Source organism: Colius striatus, chromosome 26 (assembly GCF_028858725.1).
Source record: "Colius striatus isolate bColStr4 chromosome 26, bColStr4.1.hap1, whole genome shotgun sequence".
Taxonomy (NCBI): domain Eukaryota; kingdom Metazoa; phylum Chordata; class Aves; order Coliiformes; family Coliidae; genus Colius; species Colius striatus.
The window spans coordinates 910353-929725 of record NC_084784.1 but is presented as its reverse complement, the minus strand read 5'-3'; the positions used below and the strand labels follow the sequence as shown (position 1 = coordinate 929725).

The 19373-nt window shown below is 49.2% G+C and overlaps 1 protein-coding gene across 18 annotated transcripts in view; it reads left to right on the top strand.

Moving 5' to 3' along the window:
* LOC133627970 (uncharacterized) overlaps positions 1–16700 on the top strand; it is a 54887-nt gene extending 38187 nt beyond the window's left edge. For 13 of the 18 annotated variants that reach the window (XM_062015616.1, XM_062015620.1, XM_062015614.1 and 10 more), the window contains 2 exons: positions 1552–1791; positions 2700–11756. In XM_062015616.1, coding sequence (XP_061871600.1) covers positions 5114–6040 — 927 coding nt within the window. In that variant the 5' untranslated portion in view covers positions 1552–1791; positions 2700–5113 and the 3' untranslated portion in view covers positions 6041–11756. The other 5 variants (XM_062015617.1, XM_062015622.1, XR_009820440.1 and 2 more) reach the window with 4 other exon arrangements.
* Positions 16701–19373: the final 2673 nt, after the last annotated feature.

The window sequence follows — 19373 nt, the reverse complement described above, 5'->3', positions numbered from 1 at the left end:
AGAGGTAGTGACTGAGGCCAGGCTGGTCCAGCTTCTTGGCCCAGTTTTACAGTCTGTAATTTAAGAAGGTGCTTCATCTTCTCCACCTGGCCACTTGCTTGGGGTCTGTAGGGAGTGTGCGACTGCCAGTCTATCCCCAGAACCCCACTAATTTGTTGGGTCATTTTGGCCACAAAAGGAGGGCCTCTGTCTGAGGATATTACTGCTGGGACCCCAAATCTTGGTATTACCTCATGCAGTAAAGCCTTAGTTACCTCTCTAGCCTTGTTTGTTCGGCAAGGGAATGCTTCTGGCCGTCCTGAAAAGGTATCAGTTAGTACAAGTAGATATCGGAAACCCCCTTTTCTTGGAAGTTGTGAAAAGTCAATTTGCCACCACTGTCCAGGGAAATTACCCTTCCCTATCTGCCCTAGCTCCATTTCCCAGCTTCCCTGTGGGTTATTCTGTAAATAAATCTCACATTCTTGTGTTACTTGTTTGATGGTTGTGTACAAGTTACGGGCAACAATGTGTTTGCTCAGATACTTACACGGGGCTTCGACTCCCCAGTGAGACTTTCTGTGTTCAGCCATGATTATAGCCCAAAGTCATGTGCTAGGCATCACTACTTTCCCTTGTGGTGTTGTAGCCCAACCATTTTCCTCTGTTTTTCCCCCTAAATCCTGAATCAATTTCTGGTCTTCTTTCAGACAGTTAGGAAGCTGGTTGATTGGGATTTTTCCACCTGGAATCACAGACTGTATCTCTGCTGTGCCTTTTTCAGCTGCTCTCTTTGCTTCCCGGGCTGCCATGGAATCGCCTGCCTCTTGTGCACTTGGTCCCTTGTGGTGAGCTTTGCAGTGCATAATCGCTACTTGCTTTGGTAACTGTACAGCTTCTAAGAGTTTGAGAATTTCCTCTGCATGTTTTATGTGCTTCCCTTGGGTGGATAAGAGTCCTCTTTCTCTCCAGATCGCTCCATGGGCATCAACCACTCCAAAGGCATATTTGGAATCTTCCTGTCTTTAGCAAGCTCTAATGCTCGAGTTAAAGCTATTATTTCAGCCTTTTGTGCAGAGGTGCCTGAGGCGAGGGCCCCAGACTCTATTACCTTGTCTGTAGTGGTCACTGCGTACCCTGCTTTGCGCTGTCCACTTTTGATGAAGCTGTATACCATGTGTCCTCAGCATCCTCCAGCAGTTGTTCCTTTAGCTCTGGTCAGCTGGAGTAGACTGCTTCAATGGTTTCCAGGCAATCGTGAGTCAGTGGTTCCCCTGTAAGTCCACTAAGGAAAGATGCTGGGATGAAGCCTTGCTTCTTTGACTGTCTTCCCCGGCCCCGTTGGCTGCCTTGTCGTTATCCCTGCCCGTGTTCTGAAAAGGTGCCGTCTTTGCATCCTCCTTGTCTCGGTGCCTCTGTTCTCCAGCCTCTCTTTCCAAGCCCCCTGTGCCCTTTGCTTCTGCTGCTGCACTTTCCTCGAGGCCCCCTGGGCATCCAGTTTCCTTCCTGCATTCCCGCTGAACTCGCCGTCTCTCTCTTTGTTTCAGCAGGGTCCATCTTTCCCGTTTCCAGCCTGGATATTGAAGACAGCCCAGGGCGTTCAGGAGCTGCTGCTTTCCTCCTCTGCCGTGTGGCCAGCCCGCTGGAGTGCTGCCTCCTGCACCAAGAGCCCTTCTCCGGGATGAGACCCGTGTGGCAGCTGCCGGGGAAGCGGCCGTCTGGCTGAGCAGCTGCCGTCGTCCTGTGCCCCAGGAGAAGCGGCCGCAGTGACTGTCTGCTGGGAGAGCCCTGAAGAACCCTGGGCAGCCAATGGTAGGTCCCACTCCCCCCTCCCTGGGATGGGGATCCTCTCTCATCACAACGCTTATAACACAGGCTCTACTTTACTTTTGCATTTCTCGTATTCTTCTGCTTTTCAGTTTTTCTCCTTTTCTGCTTTTCTCCTTTACTTCAACTTTTCTCCCTTTCTGCTGCCTTTTTGCCTTGCTCCTTTTCTGCTGCCTTTCTGCCTTGTTCCTTTTCTACTGCCTCTCTGCCTTGTTCCTTTTCTGCTTCATTTCTGCCTTGCTCCTTTTCTACTACCTTTCTTGAGTCTAAAATGTTTGCAGAGAAAACAGTGTCATGCCAGGCCCTTGCACACAGGGAGGAGCGTTTCAGGGCCGGGACCAAGCGGTATCTGCCCTTCCCCCCTGGCACACCCAGCTTCCACACACCTTCTGTGCCCCCCTCTCCCCATCTGCAAAGCCAGAAGGGACAGCACAGCAACCTCAGCCTTTCAGAAGCAGAATTGCCGGCCACCCTTGTGCACAGGGCCAGGAAACGTTACCTCTCTGGAGAGCGGAGGCGTCTCATTATAGTCTGGACATTGAGCTCTGGGCTTTGGCAGAAGCATACTAGTGGGATCCCAGGCAATTCTACCGGTCAGGCCATTATCAAACGTACTCATCAAACCTTAAAAGGACTCCTAGAAAAACAAAAAACGGGGCAGGAGGGGGTGAGCCCTCAGGATAGATTAATGAAAGCCCTTTATACAATGAATCATCTCAGAACTGTGGCAAAGCCAAATGAGCCACCGGCATTAACACACTTTGCCCCAATGAGTCGGGATTTGGAGTTTACTGACAAATCTAAAGTTTGGTATAAGAATCCCACTGCTGGAGAGTGGCAAGGGCCTGCAGATCTGTTAACGTGGGGAACAGGCTGTGCTTGTGTCGTTACAGATCAAGGTCCCCGGTGGATTTGGGCAAAATGGATCAAGCCACATCAAGCCAAAGGACTTAATGACTGTAAGAGCAACGGAAAAACAATCTTGAGGAAAGAACCAATTGATCCACCCTCAATCCATCACCCTGTTAAAATGTAAACCCTCTCAACTGTGCCACTGCATATGCTGCTGTAAATTCCTCCAGCTACCTGTATCATATTAAAAGAACTGAAGAACTTAACAAGACGGCCAATGGAAACTTGAAAGCCAAACTGGTGTGTTTTCTACAGATGAAGAGATATTTCCTGCTCACAGATCAGCATGCGAAAGAAGTGGAAGAAAAGTCCAAAACTACATTCAGAAAACAAACCTCAGTGGAAGCACAGAGAACTCATCCCTTCTCACCAGTGTGCGTCGCTCCTAGCAACACACATCAGATTACGTTCATTTTGAGTTCATGGATTTCTGTGCTGCATTGTTCAGTCATGTAGCTGTTATTGACCTTTCGTTGTAAACTCATGGCCATGGGTAAAAATAGTTCTGTTTTCTTCATGTACCTTTAATTTTGAAATGTGTTGCTGAAGGCTGGCTGGTCCAAAAAGAAAAAGGGGGGAATTGAAAGCACAAATGTGGCTTGGACCAGCCAGCCTGAATAAAGATGGTAGGGACAAGTTAATGCAGCTGGCAAGCTACTTCCACTTATCAGAAACAGATGCTGCAAGGTACTCAGTTGGGCCCTGGGTGATCACAGGGGCAGAAGCAGCATAGAAGGAAGTAGCTAGCAAAGGAAGGGTGGCTTTGAGTCAACCCTGTTGGTTGTACCACTTTGCCCGTGTACGGCTCTGCACGTGCATTACCTAGATTCTCTACATCTTTGAATGAATATAGCTTGCACTGCTCCAACAGTGGCAGATTGCGCTGTTGGTATTGATCCTCAGGAGGGAGGGGAACCAGTAGAGATTAAAGCTTCAGGCTATTCTGCTCTCTCCCCTCCTCCAAGGTCCAACATCCACTGCCTTATTTGGTTTTTTGCTCAGGGCTCAGAGTCCCCTCTTTGCGTGTGGTTTCATTGGTCTTTTGTACTATTTCTCCTACTCATTGAGTTACAGATTGTCTCATGAGGTACCAAACCAAATCTTTATTAAAACTACAAACAGTCTGTAACAAACTACAGGGATGAAAGAGCAGAGAACCAGGGGCTCCTCAACAGTCAGGAAAAAGCATCAACAAGGGAGTGAAACCTGGAAGAGAAACAAACATGCAGAGAAAGCCCCAGCAGTGGCGAGGTGAGGTCTGGGCCAGCTGAGCACAGCCGGTCTCCTGTGGGGCTGTGGGTCAGGTCACTCACCTGATTGCTGTGCTTGGATTTCTACTCCTAAGTGCTGCTCCTCAGGGAAGCTGCTGCCACGGCCGTACTCCTGCTCATGGCGAATGACCTCGTAGTGAGTGAGGTGAGAGGCACCACGCAGAAAGGCAGCAAAGCTGGGAGAAGCCCCAAAGCAGCGTCATGCCAGGCCCCGGCACACGGGGAGGAGCGTTTCAGAGCTGGGACCAAGCGGTATCTGCCCTTTCCCCCTGGTAAACCCGGCTTCCACACACCCCCCACCTTCTGTGCCCCCCTCTCCCCATCTGCAAGGCCAGAAGGGACAGCACAGCAACCTCAGCCTTTCAGAAGCAGAAGTGCCAGCGACCATGTGCACAGGGCCACGAAACGTTACCTCTCTGGAGAGCGGAGGCGTCTCATTATAGTCTGCACATTGACCTCCGGGCTTTTGCAGTACTTTCGAAGCTCTTTGACTGCCCTGCGTGTCTCCAACTCGCCCTGCTTTCGATATTCCTCCTGGGTCAGCAGGTGACGGGGGCTCGGCTCAGCCCAAACGCTCCTCCCTCTCCTGCCAGCAGAAGGGCCCCAGTCAGTGCCCACCCAGCCGGGGCAGCGGGTCAGAGCTGGCGGCTAGAGGAGCTGAGAACGTCCCTCCGGCCTCTGCTCGTCGCTCCTGAGGGAGACTGCCAGCCCTGAACAGGAGCAGGGCACTCTCCTGCACTGTCCGAGGGACACAGCGACACAACCTCTTCCCAGACCCCACCAAAGGTGCCCCAGGTGTGTGACACAGACTCCATCCAACAGCTCATCCAGGCCTGATAATGGCTGGCAAGCAGGAGTGAGCCTGCGTGCTGACAGTCCTCACCTTTGGGCAGCAGAAGCCCAGTACATGATGTAATTGATGATCTTGATGCACATTGGAATCAGCACCACAGCCAAGGCAAGAGGATGGATCTGGTTGGCTGCATATAGCAGCGGCAGCCCCAGGAGCTGCAGGCCCCAGATGAGATGGATGCTGCGCTCATTCTCCAGTGGGCCGCACATGTAGCCCATGTGGAAGGTCACCAAGCTCACATACAGCAGGTAGCCTGTGGTAGAGCAGAAGCATGGGGCAGGCAGCACCCAGCGGGCTCAGCTGGGCTGACAGGAGCTGCCGAGCTGCACTCTCAGGGCTGCAGGGAATCCTGACGCCTGATGCCACGTCCCTATGGCCCTGCTCCCCCTTCCCAGAGCTCCCCCAGCTCAGCAGAATCTGGGTGGGTAAAGAGAAAAGCTCTTCTTCTCTTTTCATTGCAGTGCGTTTGTGTGGGCAGCTTTTTGTAGCAGGGGTACGGTGGTGGCTGCTGGAAGTGTCCCCTGTGCAGTTGAGGAGGTGTTTCCATTTAAACATAAGCAAATCCTATTTCCCTGTTGTGCTGAGGGAGCCCCGGCCCAGGCTGCCCAGGGAGGTTGTGGAGGCTCCTGCTCGGGTCACCTTCAAAACTCACTTGGACATGTTCCTGTGGCCTCTGATCGACATGAACCTGCTTTGGCAAGGAGGGCCTGAATTGATCATCTCTCAAGGTCCCCTCCAACCCTCACCGTTGTGTGATGCTGTGAACAGCTTTGCTGCGCACCCTCAGCCAGCCAGAGCTAAAGCAGGACCCAGACCCAGCACAGCCCCGTCCCCCGCTCCCCTGCTCAGCTCCAATCCAGCTCCTCGCTGTCGTCCCACTCACTTTCGCTCCACTGCGGCATCTGTGACAGCAGCAAGATCAGAGTCCCGAGGATCAGCACGCAAACCTCGATCAGTTCCATGTTTCCCGCTGCAGCAGCGCCGGGCAGCTCCGCGTCTGCCACTCGCTGAGCAAGTGCCACTGGTGCAGGCGGCAGCACTGAGTGTGGCGCCGGGCTCTGTGATGTCACAGCTGCCGATTCTCTGGTGGGGCCCACGCTGGGGGGTGAAGAGCAACCCCCTGAGGGGCCCCAGACGCAAGGGCGGGGGCCTGCAGCTGGGGAGGAACAAGCCCAGCATCAGCCCAGGCTGGGGGTGACCTGCTGGAGAGCAGCTGTGGGACAGGGACCCGGCAAGTGCTGGTGGGCGGCAAATAAAGATGAGCCAGGAGCGTGGTTGAGCCCAAAGTGTCATGGTCAACAGAGTCCAATCCAATTGGTGTCACAAGTGCTGTCCCCCGGGGCTCAGGACGGGGGGCACTCCTCTTGAACACCTTTGTTAGTGATCTGGATGAGGGGATCAGTGGCCTCACCGACTTGTCGTGTGGGACTCCACACAGCAGCTTCCCACTTACGGTGATTTCCTACCCCGCGGCAGGATCCATCAGTAAAACAACTGTAATGAGCATCCACCCCGGGCTCAGGGCTCTGGGTATTGCTGCAGCTTCACTTGGGCTTGCTTCAGCTTCAGCTTGCTTCAAACATCCAGGATACAGGTGTCAGCTAAATTGGGTAAAAATATTTATGTTTTCTTCATGTACCTTTAATTGTGAAATTTGTTACTGAAAGCTGGCTGGTCCAAAAAGAAAAACGGGGGAATTGTAGGCACAAATAAGTGAACCTGCTTCTGCAGGGTGGTTGGACTAGATGATCTCTAAAGGTCCCTTCCAACCCCTACCATTCTATGATTCTATGACAAATGTGACTTGGACCAGTCAGCTTGAATAAAGATGGTAGGGATAGGGAGAAGTTAATGCAGCTGGCAAGCTACTTCCAATTATCCGAAACAGATGCTGCAAGATAATCAATTGGGCCCTGGGTGATCACATCGGCAGAAGTGACATATAAGGAAGTAGCTAGCAAAGGAAGAGTGGCTTTGAGTCAACCCTGTTGGTTGTAATGTGTTGCCTCTGTGTGTTTCTGCACGTGCATTACCTAGATTCTCTACATCTTTGAATGAATATAGCTTGCACTGCTACAACAGTGGCAGATTGCGCTGTTGGTATTGATCCTCAGCATGGAGGGGAACCAGTAGAGATTAAAGCTTCAGGCTATTCTGCTCTCTCCCCTCCTCCAAGGTCCAACATCCACTGCCTTATTTGGTTTTTTGCTCAGGGCTCAGAGTCCCCTCTTTGCTTGTGGTTTCATTGGTCTTTTGTACTATTTGTCCTACTCATTGAGTTACAGATTGTCTCATGAGGTACCAAACCAAATCTTTATTAAAACTACAAACAGTCTGTAACAAACTACAGGGATGAAAGAGCAGAGAACCAGGGGCTCCTCAACAGTCAGGAAAAAGCATCAACAAGGGAGTGAAACCTGGAAGAGAAACAAACATGCAGAGAAAGCCCCAGCAGTGGCGAGGTGAGGTCTGGGCCAGCTGAGCACAGCCGGTCTCCTGCGGGGCTGTGGGTCAGGTCACTCACCTGATTGCTGTGCTTGGATTTCTCCTCCTAAGTGCTGCTCCTCAGGGAAGCTGCTGCCACGGCCGTACTCCTGCTCATGGCGAATGACCTCGTAGTGAGTGAGGTGAGAGGCACCACGCAGAAAGGCAGCAAAGCTGGGAGAAGCCCCAAAGCAGCGTCATGCCAGGCCCCGGCACACGGGGAGGAGTGTTTCAGGGCTGGGACCAAGCGGTATCTGCCCTTCCCCCCTGGCATGCCCGGCTTCCACACACCCCCCACCTTCTGTGCCCCCCTCTCTCCATCTGCAAAGCCAGAAGGGACAGCACAGCAACCTCAGCCTTTCAGAAGCAGAAGTGCCAGCGACCATGTGCACAGGGCCACGAAACGTTACCTCTCTGGAGAGCGGAGGCGTCTCATTATAGTCTGGACATTGACCTCCGGGCTTTTGCAGTACTTTCGAAGCTCTTTGACTGCCCTGCGTGTCTCCAACTCGCCCTGCTTTCGATATTCCTCCTGGGTCAGCAGGTGACGGGGGCTCGGCTCAGCCCAAACGCTCCTCCCTCTCCTGCCAGCAGAAGGGCCCCAGTCAGTGCCCGCCCAGCGGGGTCAGCGGGTCAGAGCTGGCAGCTAGAGGAGCTGAGAACGTCCCTTCGGCCTCTGCTCGTCGCTCCTGAGGGAGACTGCCAGCCCTGAGCAGGAGCAGGGCACTCTCCTGCACCATCCCAGGGACACAGGGACACAACCTCTCCCCAGACCCCACCAAATGTGCCCCAGGTGTGTGACACAGACTCCATCCAACAGCTCATCCAGGCCTGATAATGGCTGGCAAGCAGGAGTGAGCCCGGGTGCTGACAGTCCTCACCTTTGGGCAGCAGAAGCCCAGTACATGATGTAATTGATGATCTTGATGCAGATTGGAATCAGCATCACAGCCAAGGCAAGAGGATGGATCTGGTTGGCTGCATATAGCAGCGGCAGCCCCAGGAGCTGCAGGCCCCAGATGAGATGGATGCTGCGCTCATTCTCCAGTGGGCCGCACATGTAGCCCATGTGGAAGGTCACCAAGCTCACATACAGCAGGTAGCCTGTGGGAGAGCAGAAGCATGGGGCAGGCAGCACCCAGCGGGCTCAGCTGGGCTGACAGGAGCTGCCGAGCTGCACTCTCAGGGCTGCAGGGAAACCTGACGTCTGATGCCACGTCCCTATGGGCCTGCTCCCCCTTCCCAGAGCTCCCCCAGCTCAGCAGAATCTGGGTGGGTAAAGAGAAAAGCTCTTCTTCTCTTTTCATTGCAGTGGGTTTGTGTGGGCAGCTTTTTGTAGCAGGGGTACGGTGGTGGCTGCTGGAAGTGTCCCCAGTGCAGTTGAGGAGGTGTTTCCATTTAAACGTAAGCAAATCCTATTTCCCTGTTGTGTTGAGGGAGCCCCGGCCCAGGCTGCCCAGGGAGGTTGTGGAGGCTCCTTCTCGGGTCACCTTCAAAACTCACTTGGACATGTTCCTGTGGCCTCTGATCGACATGAACCTGCTTTGGCAAGGGGGGCCGGAATAGATCATCTCTCAAGGTCCCTTCCAACCCTCATCGTTGTGTGATGCTGTGAACAGCTTTGCTGCGCACCCTCAGCCAGTCAGAGCTAAAGCAGGACCCAGACCCAGCACAGCCCCGTCCCCCGCTCCCCTGCTCAGCTCCAATCCAGCTCCTCGCTGTCGTCCCACTCACTTTCGCTCCACTGCGGCATCTGTGACAGCAGCAAGATCAGAGTCCCGAGGATCAGCACACAAACCTCAATCAGTTCCATGTTTCCCGCTGCAGCAGCGCCGGGCAGCTCCGCGTCTGCCACTCGCTGAGCAAGTGCCACTGGTGCAGGCGGCAGCACTGAGTGTGGCGCCGGGCTCTGTGATGTCACAGCTGCCGATTCTCTGGTGGGGCCCACGCTGGGGGGTGAAGAGCAACCCCCTGAGGGGCCCCAGGCGCAAGGGCAGGGGCCTGCAGCTGGGGAGGAACAAGCCCAGCACCGGCCCAGGCTGGGGGTGACCTGCTGGAGAGCAGCTGTGGGACAAGGACCCGGCAAGTGCTGGTGGGCGGCAAATAAAGATGAGCCAGGAGCGTGGTTGAGCCCAAAGTGTCATGGTCAACAGAGTCCAATCCAGTTGGTGTCACAAGTGCTGTCCCGCGGGGCTCAGGACAGGGGGCACTCCTCTTGAACACCTTTGTTAGTGATCTGGATGAGGGGATCAGTGGCCTCACCGACTTGTCGTGTGGGACTCCACACAGCAGCTTCCCACTTACGGTGATTTCCTACCCCGCGGCAGGATCCATCAGTAAAACAACCGTAATGAGCATCCACCCCGGGCTCAGGGCTCTGGGTGTTGCTGCAGCTTCACTTGGGCTTGCTTCAGCTTCAGCTTGCTTCAAACATCCAGGATACAGGTGTCAGCTAAATTGGGTAAAAATATTTATGTTTTCTTCATGTACCTTTAATTGTGAAATTTGTTACTGAAAGCTGGCTGGTCCAAAAAGAAAAACGGGGGAATTGTAGGCACAAATAAGTGAACCTGCTTCTGCAGGGTGGTTGGACTAGATGATCTCTAAAGGTCCCTTCCAACCCCTACCATTCTATGATTCTATGACAAATGTGACTTGGACCAGTCAGCTTGAATAAAGATGGTAGGGATAGGGAGAAGTTAATGCAGCTGGCAAGCTACTTCCAATTATCCGAAACAGATGCTGCAAGATAATCAATTGGGCCCTGGGTGATCACATCGGCAGAAGTGACATATAAGGAAGTAGCTAGCAAAGGAAGAGTGGCTTTGAGTCAACTCTGTTGGTTGAAATGTGTTGCCTCTGTATGTTTCTGCATGTGCATTACCTAGATTCTCTACATCTTTGAATGAATATAGCTTGCACTGCTACAACACAGCAGGATCTCCAAACCAGTGCTATGGGGTCTTGGTTGGCTGGAGCCAGGCAAGGGCAGTTCCAGGAGTGACCTGAGAGCTCTGGAGGGGCAGGAGATGGCAATAACCATTCCCCATCTCCCTGTGCTGCTGACGGTGGAGGAAGGAGAGTCCTGGAAAGATGGAGGGGTTGGGGTCAATTAAAGAAGTTATAAAAGCATCATAGCAGAGAAGCATTTTCTAGCATTTAGCTAGAAAATTGCAAGAATATATTTGTAACTCTTAGGTATTTGAAATATTTGTTTTACAGAAATGCTGACCTTGTAGAAATACCAGCTTTATGAACTTGTCCGGTAGGGGACGGGACTCCCTGGGTGCCCCCAGGATTTCCCAGAGGGACTCCTCGCCCTGCTCCCTTCTGTGGAGAAAAAATGAGGGAGCATGGACATGGATATAATGCTAGGCCCATTGGGGCAAGGCAGTCTGTGCTCTAGTAATATGGATTTGGTGCACAATCAAGACCAGAGTCAGAGCCATGGTTAAAGCAGTTACTGTCACGTAGACAGCAGGCTGCTTTCTGCTCGCTCAAGGTCGGACTGTTTTCGACTAAAAGTGGAAAACAACTTTGGGGAAAAACAAGATGTGAAAATGTGAGGGAGCTTGCTTATGGCAGAAACCGCAAGTAGGATGAACAAGAAAATGTAATCTATTAGCTGCTGTTGCTGAGCTAGCTTTGAAGCTGCTGTCTATATAAGTTAGATCCTGCTCTCAATGGAGGAGATTTCTGCTATCACTCACATTGAGTAGGACTGATTTCTTCCCACCCAGCTGAGAATCGGACCCTGGGTTGATCGCCGCATGAAGTAGGCTTAGAGCTGGTTTTTCAGGCTTCAAGCCTGGTTTCAGGCTTCAAGCCTGGTTTTCAGACTTCGAGTCTGTTTTTTTAGGCCAAGAGCCGAAAACTTCGCAGCAAATGACACCCACCTTCCATCCGCAGCCGCCGCCGGTCAGTGTCTCCGGAGCCCCCCCACACACACCGCGCCGACACCGCCGGCCCCGGCCCTCACGGACCGCTGCGCTCGTCCTTTCCATCCTCAGTCCCTTGCCTCAACGAGTGTAAAAACTGTTGGTCGTGATGTTGTGCATTTTGCTGTGAATGTGATGATGAATACTGGTTTTCTTACAGTGGAAACTTTCTGAGGTGTTTTAGGTGTCAGGAACAGAACATTTTGACATTGAGAAGCTAAAAGGTGGTTTGTGTTTTAGACTCATTGGTGAAGGATTTTTTTTTATCAGGAGTAAAAAAAAAAATGGATTTTGTCATACTGTTGATGCTTCAAATGATTGTGGTAAATGGTTTTAGGCAATTTCAACAAACCAAGCAAAACATGTGGGTTACACTGGCCAAAGCAATCAATCAGTCTACAATATGTTTATCAATGGCCACTCCAGAGAATCCTTTTTCTACCTGTTCCATCAGATGTGGCACAATGGCCTGTATCAAATGCATTAAAAACAAATCCCTTAGTTAAGGGTAATGGCAAAGTTGACAGCTGGGATTTGATCATTTCATGGTTGCCAATAATGACAACAGAGCCACAGGAGTTAGAATTATTGGGATCTATAAAGATGGATTTTTGTGTTATGTTTAATTTTACCAGCAATACCAAAACATTTGGGACAGAATGTGGATCCCATCCTGGGCGTGTATAAGAACACAACATCTTGGTGCAATTATACTTCACCAAAAAGATCCAGGTCTTGTGCCTGTACAGTTACCAAAGGGAATTTTTCTGATCTGTGGGGACCAGGCATGGCCTGGGATACCCTCGAGATTACAAAGGGGACCACGCAGTTTGGGACAACTGACGATCTTGATGCCTAAGCACACAATGATTTAGAAACATCATTGTCCAAAACAATTTGTGCATGCATTTACTGGTGAATGTGATGACCATGTTACCTTTGGTCTCCCTCAGCAATAATAGCAACTAGTATATTTGCTCCAGGTGTAAGAGTATCTGCTTTATTAACTCAGCTATGCAAATTAGGATGCTGGCTTAGCAAACAAAGTAACCAAACCTCAATGGCATTAGAAGGCTTGATTAGTGATGTAAGTAGTATTAGACATGCACTTGTGTATCATTATATGGATGATATCCTCATTGCTCAGGAGGAGGCATTTACTGTAGATCAAGAGAGAGATCTAGAAACCATATTACAAGCACAGGGACTGACTATTGCTCCTGAAAAGGTACAAAGACATCCAGCATGGCAGTATTTGGGCTGGAGTATTACAGAGGCTCATATTAGGCCGCAAAAGCTCCATATTCATACCAAGATAAAAACTGTAAATGATGCACAAAAATTAATGGGGGATTTGCAATGGTTGCACCCTATTGTTGGAATCACTAATGACATGCTAGGACCGCTGCACCCCTTGTTGAAGGGAACAGACCCGTCGGCAAAAGTACAGCTGACAGCAGAACAACTGCAAACCATTGCTGAAATTTCTGACCTTATTACCACTCGGCAAGTCGACCGTCGTGATCCAGATTGCCCCGTTGATTTGACCATTTTGCAGGGCAAAGAACAGTTTCTTGGTGCATTAACACAGTGCAAAAAACAAAAAGAGAGGCTAATGGTCCTGGAATGGCTATTCACCACGTTACAGCCTAAATGGACAATTGATCAAAAAACTGTGGGCTTGGCAATGCTTATTAGAAAGGGACGCACTCGAATCTTACAGGTGAGTGGCCAAGAGCCAGGAACGATATATGTGCCTATAGCGAAAAGAGATCTGGAATGGATCATGGCAACATCAGAGCCTCTACAGCTTAGTTTATTGTCATCTGCCCAAAAGATAAACATGCAGTCCCTAAAATCTAAGGTATTGGCATGGATGACACAACAACAGTGGATTATTCGTCCTAAGCTAAGTGAGCAACCTTTGTCAAATGCTGTTACAGCATATACAGACGCAGGAAAGAAATCTCAACGGGCTGTAATAGTCTGGGAGGAGGCAGGACAATGGAAACACCAGCTACTACATGCCACGGAAATGGACTCTTTACAGACTTGAGAACTTTTTGCGGTTGTTCAGACCCTTGAAATGTGGTGGTGTGAACCGTTGAATATTGTAACTGACTCTTTTTATGTTGCAGGAATTGCTCAGCAAATAGAAGATGCTCGCATTAAAGATGTGTGTAATCGATGCCTTTTTGACCTACTTAGAGCCATGCTGGCCGCTATCCGGCAGCGCACATCTCCATATTGTGTGATACACAGCAGAAGTCATAAGTATGACATTGGTTTAGGAGCAGGAAATGCTAGAGTGGACAAGCTGGTAGCTTTGGGAGTGCCTGTAAATAAATTCAATCAGGCAAGAGAGGCCCATGCCACCTTTCATCAAAATGCCAGAGGCCTAAAGAGAAGTTTTGACCTCTCAGTAGAGGATGCTTGAGCGATAGTGAGGGCTTGCCTGCAGTGTAGCCACTACGGCCCAGGGTTAGGTCTAGGGGTAAACCCCAGGGGTCTGGGACCATTAGAATTGTGGCAGATGGACGTCACTCACATTTCTGAATTTGGAAGGCTTAAATATGTTCACGTAATTGTGGATACATTCAGTAAGTGTCATAAATTGAGGCCTCAATAGATCTTAATCCAATTATGATTTTATTAATTATAGCAAGTAGAATATGAGCAAAGACAGCGCTGGACGGCAGGGGAGTCTGCGCTCCGCCAACTGCCGTACTGATCAGTTCAAACAGTCCCTTTTTATACATTTTACATCCGTGGCCGTAAAGTAGGAGAACTGCTCTGCGCATGCTTCAGTTACTGTGAGGGGTCTTTTTTCTGTCTTTCGGTGGTTGCTGAGTAAGAAGTTTTCCCTTCTTTGTTCTATAATTGATCCCTTTATATGTCCTTATATGGAGTTGTTTATCCCATCTTCACCAGTTCCTCAGAACATCTTGTAGTTATCCTTGAGCAGTATCTCTTCTGCTTGCACAGGTGGTATTGATATGTGAAGGCAATTACGGTTATCTTATCTCACACAAGTGATGCCCGGCAGCTGTTCGCATAAGCAATTTTCCTGTCTTTTGTTGCTTAGCCTTTACATTGAGCTTAACATAAATCTCAATAAACAATACTCTAATTCATAGTTTCTTACAGTAAGTATATATGGGCAATGGCTCAAGCAGGAGAAAGGGTAACGCATGTAATCTGACATGCCACTGCATGTTTTGCTGTTATGGGAGTGCCAGGCACCATTAAGACTGATAACAGCCCTGCATATGTTAGCCAACGGGTGGGACATTTTTTCCAAACCTGGGGAGTGAAACACATTACAGGGGTACCACACTCACCAACAGGACAGGCTATAGTGGAACGAGCTCATCAAGTGTTAAAATCATATTTAAGTAAGATGTCCAACATACAGGACCCACAGGAACGATTGTCTAAGGTATTGTTTACTATAAATCATTGATGTATCTTTGGGGAGGAGAAAGAACCTCCAGCTCGACTACATCAAGGAATGGTGGAAACATCGAAAAGACCGTCGACAATGTGGGTAACTTACAGAGATCCACAAACAGGTATATGGCAGGGCCCAGCTAAAGTGCAGTATTTAGGCAGGGGTTATATGTCTGTGCTTACATCTGCAGGTCCAATATGGGTTCCTGCGAAATGGACTAGAGTGGCTGTAACTCCTAATAATCCTGATGGTGACAGTTCACACATCGCCATTGGATCAAGTGAATCCACGTCAGAACATGTGGGTCACCTGGGCGAATCAGACAGGCCAAGTTGACTTTTGTCTGAGTCTTCAGTCGGTGAGTGATACATTCCGCACCTGCCTGGTTGGGATACCAGATTTTGATCCTAGTGATTTCCAGAAATACGTCAGCGGGAGCGCCTCCTGTTCCAGCAAAGTGACATTGGACTGTGCCGCGGACTTGTTATGTCGGCTCAAAGTCCCTCTTCCCTGGGACCCACAAGAGTTGGAGTTGCTGGGAAGTCAAGCAATCGGAAACATCACGAATGGGAGTTGGACTCGTACTTGTTTTAGCTTTGGGACTAAATATCAAGGACTAAGAGGAATGGAACAATATAAAAATATGGTTAAGCAGTGGACTGATGTTTCCCCCGAAGGTGCATACAGTCGATTTGTGGATCCGAAAGGAGGATATTGTGGATTGGCCGTAGGACAATTTGGTGGGACTTGGATGGACAATTTATCTGAGTTGATATATGGGGGAAGTAACACTGGTTGGGAACGTGGGACCCCTCAGGGGCCTACTCTGTGAGGCAATGGGTCTGCTAAAGCTCTACCCAATAACTTCTTCTTAATATGTGGGGATCGAGCGTGGCAGGGAATCCCAGCTAACCCAATTGGTAGGCCATGTTATTTAGGGAAACTAACTTTCTTTGCTCCTCGACAGCAGGACTGGTTAAAAATTACCAAGTTACAGAAAACAAGAAACACCCACAACTTAAAAGCAGATTGTGATGGTAAAGTACAATTGTGGCCCATTACGACGAATGTATTTGCGTCAGCATTTGTACCTGGGTTGGCTGCAGCCCAGGCCTTACGGCAGTTAGAAAAACTAGTGTGTTGGTCGGAGCAGCAAGCTGTTACTATTGATATTATTGAAAAATTGCTAGCAGACCAAAAAAGCCTTAGACATGCCTTATTGCAAGATCGTGCAGCTATTGATTTTTTGCTATTGGCACAAGGGCACGGATGCCAAGACTTTGAAGGCATGTGTTGTTTTAATCTTTCTGATCATAGTGAATCTATTCACAAAGCTTTGGCATATTTAAAGGCTCATGCTAAGAATATTACGGTGGGTTATCACCCTTTTGATAATTGGCTTCAATCAGCTTTTGGGGGGTTGTCACCTTGGTTGACTGTGTTAATCAAAGAAGGGTTAAGATGGATATTGGTTATTTTGCTTTTGCTTGTAATGTTTAGAATAATATATAGTTGTATTATGAAGGCAGTACATACATTGACTGGCTCAGTCTTGATTGTGCAAAAACAAAACGGGGCATTTGTGGAGAAAAAATGAGGGAGCATGGACATGGATCCCGGGGTATAATGCTGGGCCCGTTGGGGCAAGGCAGCCTGGGCTCTAGTTATATGGATTTGATGCACAATCAAGACCAGAGTCAGAGCCATGGTTAAAGCAGTTGCTGTCACGTAGACAGCAGGCCGCTTTCTGCTCCCTCAAGGTTGGGCTGTTTTCAGCTAACGAGCTAACAGCTCAAGGTGGAAAACAACTTTGGAGAAAAACAAGATGGGAAGATGTGAGGGAGCTTGCTTATGGCAGAAACCGCAAGTAGGATGAACAAGAAAATGTAATCTATTAGCTGCTGTTCCTGAGCTAGCTTTGAAGCTGCTGTGTATATAAGTTAGAGCCTGCTCTCAATGAAGAAGAAGATTTCTGCTATCACTCACATTGAGTAGGACTGATTTCTTCCCACCCAGCTGAGAATTGGACCCTGGGTTGATCGCCGCATGAAGTAGGCTTAGAGCTGGTTTTTCAGGCTTCAAGCCTGGTTTTCAGACTTCGAGTCTGGTTTATTTTTCAGGCTTCAAGCCTGGTTTTCAGACTTTGAGTCTGTTTTTTTAGGCCAAGAGCCGAAAACTTCGCAGCACACCTCACTGCAGGAGCAGGCAAGGACCATCACCATTATTAAGGTATTCTTTATATTTTTGCTTGGTTTTGGTTCTTGGTCACTCAGGAAAATATCCATAAGATGTAAGGAGACGTCCTACACAGGATATCATGCAACAGGTTACCAGTGCCTGGTGGGGCTGTATTAATTGTTGGGTTGGATTTGTCTTGCAAATGCCCCCTAGTAAAAGCTCAGACTAGTTGATTCACATGGAACTCGAGTTTGGTATTAACATAACCTGGGATAGATCCAGAATTTCACAGAATCATGGAATCGCAGAATGGTGGGGGTTGGGAGGGACCTTTAGAGCTCATCCAGTCCAACCCCCTGCAGAAGCAGGGTCACCTAGATCAGGTCACATAGGAACATGTCCAGGTGAGTCTTGCAGACCTCCAAGGAAGGAGTCTCCACACCCTCTCTGGGCAGCCTGGGCCAGGGCTCCCTCACCTCACACTGAAGTAATCTTTCCTTATGTTTAAATGGAACTGTTTGTGTTCCAGCTTCATCCCATCACCCCTTGTCCTGTTGCTAGATACCATACAAGAAATGGATGTCTCAGCCTCCTGACAGCGACCACTTATATACTTATAAAAATTAGTGAGATCTTCCCTCTGTCAATTTGTCATAAGGATTTCTGAATTCTTCTTATTCTTTTCTAATCTCTGGTTGCCAGGGTATTTCTGAGAATTGTGTTACTCCGTTTTGTTGATTGTGTGTGTGAGAGCAAAGGACCAGTGTAACTGCTGAGTGAGTGAGATACGACCAGAGACAGACAAAGTGAGTCCTGTTTGTGAGTGCTGCCACTAAGATTGATGATAAGTGTAATTCCTTAGAACTGATAATAATAGTGTTTATTGGCACTATTTGTGGTGTTTTAAAACACTGCTCAGGAATCCCCTATATTGTTTAAATGAAAAAGTTGTGTACAGGTAGGGAGGCAATATTTTGGAAGGAATTCACAAAAAGTTCCATTTAAGCCCTGTTGAGGTGAGGGAGCCCTGGCCCAGGCTGCCCAGGGAGGGTGTGGGAGGCTCCTTCTAGGGAGGTTTCCAAACCCACCTGAACGCGTTCCTGTGTCCCCTGATCTAGGAGAACCTGCTTTAGCAGGGGGTTGGGCTGGAACAGCTCTGCAGGGCCCTTCCCACCCCCCATCATGCAGCAGTTCTGTGATTCTGTGGGATTTTTTGCAGCCTATCCAAGCTGTGGAGTGTGTCCCTTTCCTCTACTTGCAGAAGAGGATGGGAATGGAAAGGGATGGGGTGTTCTGCAAGGTGACAGTGAGCAATAGATCAGTGGTCTGGCCTGACCTGCAATGAACAACGTCGTTAGCAGACAGCTTTAGGTGGCACCTGAGAGAAAGTGGGAAACAAAAATGCCAGAAATAAGAATTGTGTTGATTGTATTGATTTCTGTTTTGGGGTTGCGACAAGCTCTTGTTCCCCCTTGCCCAGGTCAAATATCTGGGTAAGCTTGGCAAAAGCTTTGAACCAGGATTTGCTATGCTTGTCTATAGCACAACTGGAAAATCCATTCCATACGTGTTTGGTTGGGCTTCCTGTTGATGATTTATCAATACTGCACAGTGAGGCAAAAAGCGGAACAGGCAGCCCAAGCAGACATCTCATTGTAATGGGTCAGCACCTAACACTACTGATTGTTTTGATGATTGCGACATATGGGATGATTGGCTACCTCCTATGTGCCCAGAACCACAGGAAATTGATATTTTGGGCTTAAGCCCAAAATACCAGGGAATCTCGGTTCGTGCGATATTGCCTCCGGTGCACTGTCCTGGTAGCAATTGGTACCTGTTGCTCTTGAACTTGCAGCAATCCCACAACAAAAGGGTCTTCTGAGAGGCCAGGTAAATTAGAGAGTTGTTTGATTTTCTCTGTATCTACAGTGGCTATACCAAAAGCCCATCGATATCCCTTGGGGTCTTTGAAGTACCCTCTCCTGAGGTAATCTATGCCAAGAATACAAGGGGCCTCTGGACCAGTCACAATGGGGTGTTTTTCCCATTTGTCCCCTGTTAAGCTCACTTCAGCCTCTAATACAGATAATTCTTCACATCCCCCTGTCACTCCAGAGATCCAGACAGAATCTGTGCCTCTATACCTTGAAGGGCACAGATGTTGGGGACAACAGGTACCAGAATAGAACAGCAAACAGTGTTATGATGATGCAGAGTCGAAAGCCGTGGGAGAGCAGAAACAGAGTGCAGAACTGAGACTGTGCCGAGGCTGACTGATGCCAAAAACGTATGGAGATATGCAATTTGGAAACAGAGCAAGGACATGAAAGACAGAAGAGTCCTTTAGCTAATGGCTACTAATAGTTTAATCAGTGAATGCAGCTGTGGCTTATGTAAGGCAAAAATAGTGTATAAGCAGCACAGGGAGAGCAATAAAACGATTTCACTTCAAATGATTTCACTCATATTCAGGGTCT